Source organism: Gekko japonicus, unplaced genomic scaffold (genome assembly GCF_001447785.1).
Source record: "Gekko japonicus isolate JY-2015 unplaced genomic scaffold, Gekko_japonicus_V1.1 scaffold2167, whole genome shotgun sequence".
NCBI classification, from domain to species: Eukaryota; Metazoa; Chordata; class Lepidosauria; order Squamata; family Gekkonidae; genus Gekko; species Gekko japonicus.
Window position 1 is genome coordinate 145,847 of NW_015173202.1, and position 4,202 is coordinate 150,048.

Below are 4,202 nucleotides of genomic sequence, written 5' to 3' on the forward strand. Positions count from 1 at the left end.
ACAATCCCTGTTTTCCTGCCCTTTTCTGCCTTGGGGCAGCTGGGAACTGTAGTCCAGCTGATGAGGAAGCCCCATTCAACCCAGCGAGTGAGACCTCTCTGGAACTACAGCTCAATTAAACCTTATGGTGGAACATTTTAAACACACAACCACAGACAGCAGCCCAGCAGCCATCTTACAAACACAGGTAGCTGCCATTTCATTACACCTACCCACAGCCACTGAGGGAAAAGTTAAGTCCCACACAGGAGGCAAGCAGGAGAAGCATCTTCGTCAAAGAGAGAAAGCCATTTGCCAGTAATTCTGACGGCAGAGTGGTCGAAGGGGGAGTGGGCAGGGAAGAGGAGCAGACCCACCCCCGGCCAATGGCATGCGAGTAGTCTTGAGTGGCAGCTGATGGGCCAATGGCTGAGGGAGTGCATGGAATTCTGCTACCCCATAGGAGGGAAGCCACCCTAACTGACAATTATATATAAGAAGAGATTAGGTTTTTTAGTCACCACTCACCCAAAGGGTCTTGTGATAACTTACAGTATTATTTCATAGTTACAGTCTCTTTAAATCAGTTTTTATAAGTCTGACTCATTTTGTTGGTTTTGTTATAATAAAACTGCACCTCATACTTTCTTTTAGTTTTCAGCTTTTATGTAGGATTAATGAAGCCATGTATACCTTCAAAACTTAACAAAGGCACATTTTTGTTACATTGGCTTAATGGGGAACTTTTAGTGTACCTTCTGGAAGCCTTGGTGTTTATAATTTCTGAAAGTTAAGCCATTTCTCTAAAAATGCTCTTAGGCACTTTAGGCTATTTGCCCTAACAGTCTGCTATGCTAGTTTTGCTTTCTCCTTTGTATTAAAGAAGTACTCAGTTTATTTAATGTTCAGGAATAATACCTGTCTCTTGTAATGGCAGTAGTGTGATAGTGTCAGAAACAATTATCTTTAATTGTATGCAATCTATAGAGAACTTCATGTTGTTCAGAAAGAAAGACTGATTTGCAGATAAATAATGGGCTTCCTTTGTGATATTGGACAAATTACTGCACTTCCTGAGTCATTTTTTTATACATGATTGAAGCTGGGATAATTTTAATCCCAGTGTGTGTGAGCAATGTGAAAAAAATTAATCAATGTATACAAAGGTATTCAGAGATTTTCTGTGGAAATTTCAAAGCACACTTGTGGTTGCATAGCTTTGAACAGTACCTGCAACAGCCCCATGTATACACAAGGTACCCAGTGTCAAAACTGTAGATAGAGATTTGTAAGCAATTAGACATTTAGAGTCTGCAGTGGGAAAGACTCACTTGCATTCATAAGGCTATATCAGTGGTGGCGAACCTATGGCATGGGTGCCAGAGGCGGCACTCAGAGCCCTCTCTGTGGGCATATGAGCCGTCGCCCCAACACAGAGTTGCTTTGGAAATGGGTGGGAGTGACTGGCAAGCAGGCAGGCTGGGCTGAGGGCAGAAGAAGGCTGTGGCAGCTGCCTTGGAAGTGATACGCGGGAGGGGAAGGCACCGCTATCTCGCGGACGATGTCTGCCGGTCCCTTAGGAGCAAAGGCGCTGCTGCCGGGCTTCAGGAAGCGGATCCTGGTGACCGGTGGCACCGGGTTCATGTAAGGGAGAGGCCGGCAAGGTGGTTCCGTCTGCGCCAGAAGCCTGGCGTGGGAAACATACTGCTGCTGCCCCTTTAACATGGTGGCTTCCTGGGATGTGCCATGGAAGGGGCAGGGCATTCTTGTCCGGGTTGTAGGGAGCCCTGTTCTTCCTTGTGCCTCATAGAATGTTAGTGCTGGGAAACTGTGGTAAGAGGAGGGGGGGAAGTGTGTGTGGTAGAGTTGCTAACCTCCAGGTGGGGCCAGGTGATCACCTGAATTACATCCTGTCTCCAGGTGACAGGTCAGTTTTCCTGGAGGAAATTGTGTTTTTTTTGGAGATTTTTTTAAAACCCTGCTGAGGGTTTCTACACTACACTGGATCCCCTCTCCCCAAATCTGCAGGTACTTTGCAACCTGGAGTTGGCAACCCAGACAGCGGGTCATGTTTGATTTTAGAAATCTCTGCCAGGAATATTCCCCTTCAGTCCACAACCCCTCTGCTCTGGTTCTCACCCATTCAGGTTCTTGCTGTGGGGAGAATATAGGGTTGCCGGCTCTGGGATGACAAATACCTGGAGATTTTGGTGGTGGAGCCTGAGGATGGTCGGGTTTGGGAGGGGAGAGATTTTAGTGGCATATAATGCCATACAGTCTACTGTTCAAAGCAGCCATTTTCTCCAGGCGAACTGATCTGTCACCTGGAGATCAGTTGTAATCCTAGGAGATCTCCAGCCACCACCTGGAGGTTGGCAACCTTAAGAGAATAGGCTGCCTTGCTTCACGCTGCTGATGGTGGTGGGCTCCTGATTCGAATGTTGATTTTGCCTCAGTATTCAGGTTAAATTGCCGTGTTGGCACGTTGTGATAAATAAGTGGGTTTTGTACCTTGCATGTTTATCGTGGGTTCTGCATGTTTATCGTACCTTGCATGTTTATCGTGGGTTCTGCATTGCTTCTTCAAACATCAAATTTTCCCCTTTGTTTCAAGAAATCAGGTAACGGCGAGCTTATGCTGGTAATCCAGCTCGATCGGCTTCTGAAGTGTTGATTTGCATACGCCTGCTTCACGGAAGGAGATCAAAGCGTGACACAAGCCTCTTCCGAAGCTTGATCACGCCGATCTCAACTCCCCCTTGGGCACTGCTGCTTGCTTGTCAAACCCCCTGCCTGGAGGTTGCTGCGTTGGGCTGAAATAAGCCCAAACTGTCAGAAGAAGCTGTCGCGCACCCCGCACACTTGCAGGATGCGTTAATCCGCCATTTCGCCCGACTGGAAGCCCTCCCTCCTGATTCGAATGTTGATTTTGCCTCAGTATTCAGGTTAAATTGCCGTGTTGGCACTTTCTAATAAATAAGTGGGTTTTGGGTTGCAGTTTGGGTACTCGGTCTCTAAAAGGTTCGCCATCACTGAGCTATATTGTTAGATTACAGAACATGTTTTTCCCCCCAACACATTGTTTGCATTCTTAGCACAGGTATTTTTAAAATTCTGCCTCATACCAAGGCCTTATCACAGTGGCTTTGAAGACAGCTCAGAGCTGAGCATTTATGACTTCATATTCTGAGTATGGGTTAATTATGAAGAATGCGGTGCTTGTTTCTCTTGTCTTACTGCATTATAGGTTATCTGATAGGTGGTGATGTGCTGAGGTTATTACATGGCCACATGGATGAATGCCTGACCGTCCCTTCAGGAGAACATGGAGAAGAGCAGAGAAGGTATGTTTTAAAGCCCTACACAGATATGAGAAAGTTTATGTTATTAATTTCAGTTAGCTTTTTCTTGCAAAACTTCAGTATATAAAGTGCTACTTTAACATCTAATTTCTATGTTGTGTACATGGCTACTTTGGCAATTTTTACTCCAAGCAAAATACAGTCCTATCCTCCTGTCCCCAACAATTAGTTCCTAAACAGCACAATAAGTTCACAGTGAATAAGTTCATGGAAAATATCATACAGTTGCCTGGGATATAACTTTCATTTTTGATTTCTTTAATCCTATATATATAATTCCCTTACGTATTGGCCGTTTCCAGCTCTCCTATTGGGATATAACTTTCATTTTTTATTTCTTTAATCCTATATATATAATTCCCTTACGTATTGGCCGTTTCCAGCTCTCCCATTGGCTGTGCAGTGTGCTCCGTCAACCATTGGCCCATTAACCACCACTCAAGATTACTTATGTGAACGGCTGTCTGTGCTTGGTCCAGTCCTCTCCCCTGCCCACTGCCAGCCTGGACACACTTTCCTCACAGAATAAACTATCAAAACGGCTGTCTCTCCTGATGAGGACACTTCTCCTTCTTGGCTCCTGTGGAACTAACTTTTCTCTCAGTGGCTGTTGCTAGGCAACCAAGCTTGGTTCTGTCAGTAAAAAGGCAATGGAAGAAAGCCCTTTTCCAGGCATTTGTGGGGAACTCATTGGGGCCAGTCCTGACTAGGGTTGCCAGCTCCAGGTTGGGAAATTCCTGGATATTCTGTGGTGGAGTCTTAAGGAGGCCAGAGTTTGGGGAGGGCAGAGGCCTCAGCTGAATAGAATGCCATAGAGCCCACCCTCCAAAGCAGTTATTTCTCTGCGGGGGGAGAGATCTG

The 4,202-nt window shown here is 45.7% G+C and overlaps 1 protein-coding gene across 1 annotated transcript in view; it reads left to right on the forward strand.

Moving 5' to 3' along the window:
- LOC107120023 (ryanodine receptor 2-like) overlaps positions 1 to 4,202 on the forward strand; it is a gene marked incomplete at both ends in the record, with an annotated part of 282,869 nt that overhangs the window by 112,522 nt on the left and 166,145 nt on the right. The window contains one exon of the mRNA XM_015422666.1: positions 3,227 to 3,323. Within this exon, the coding sequence (XP_015278152.1) occupies positions 3,227 to 3,323 (97 nt within the window). The remainder of the gene's footprint in view (positions 1 to 3,226; positions 3,324 to 4,202) is intronic.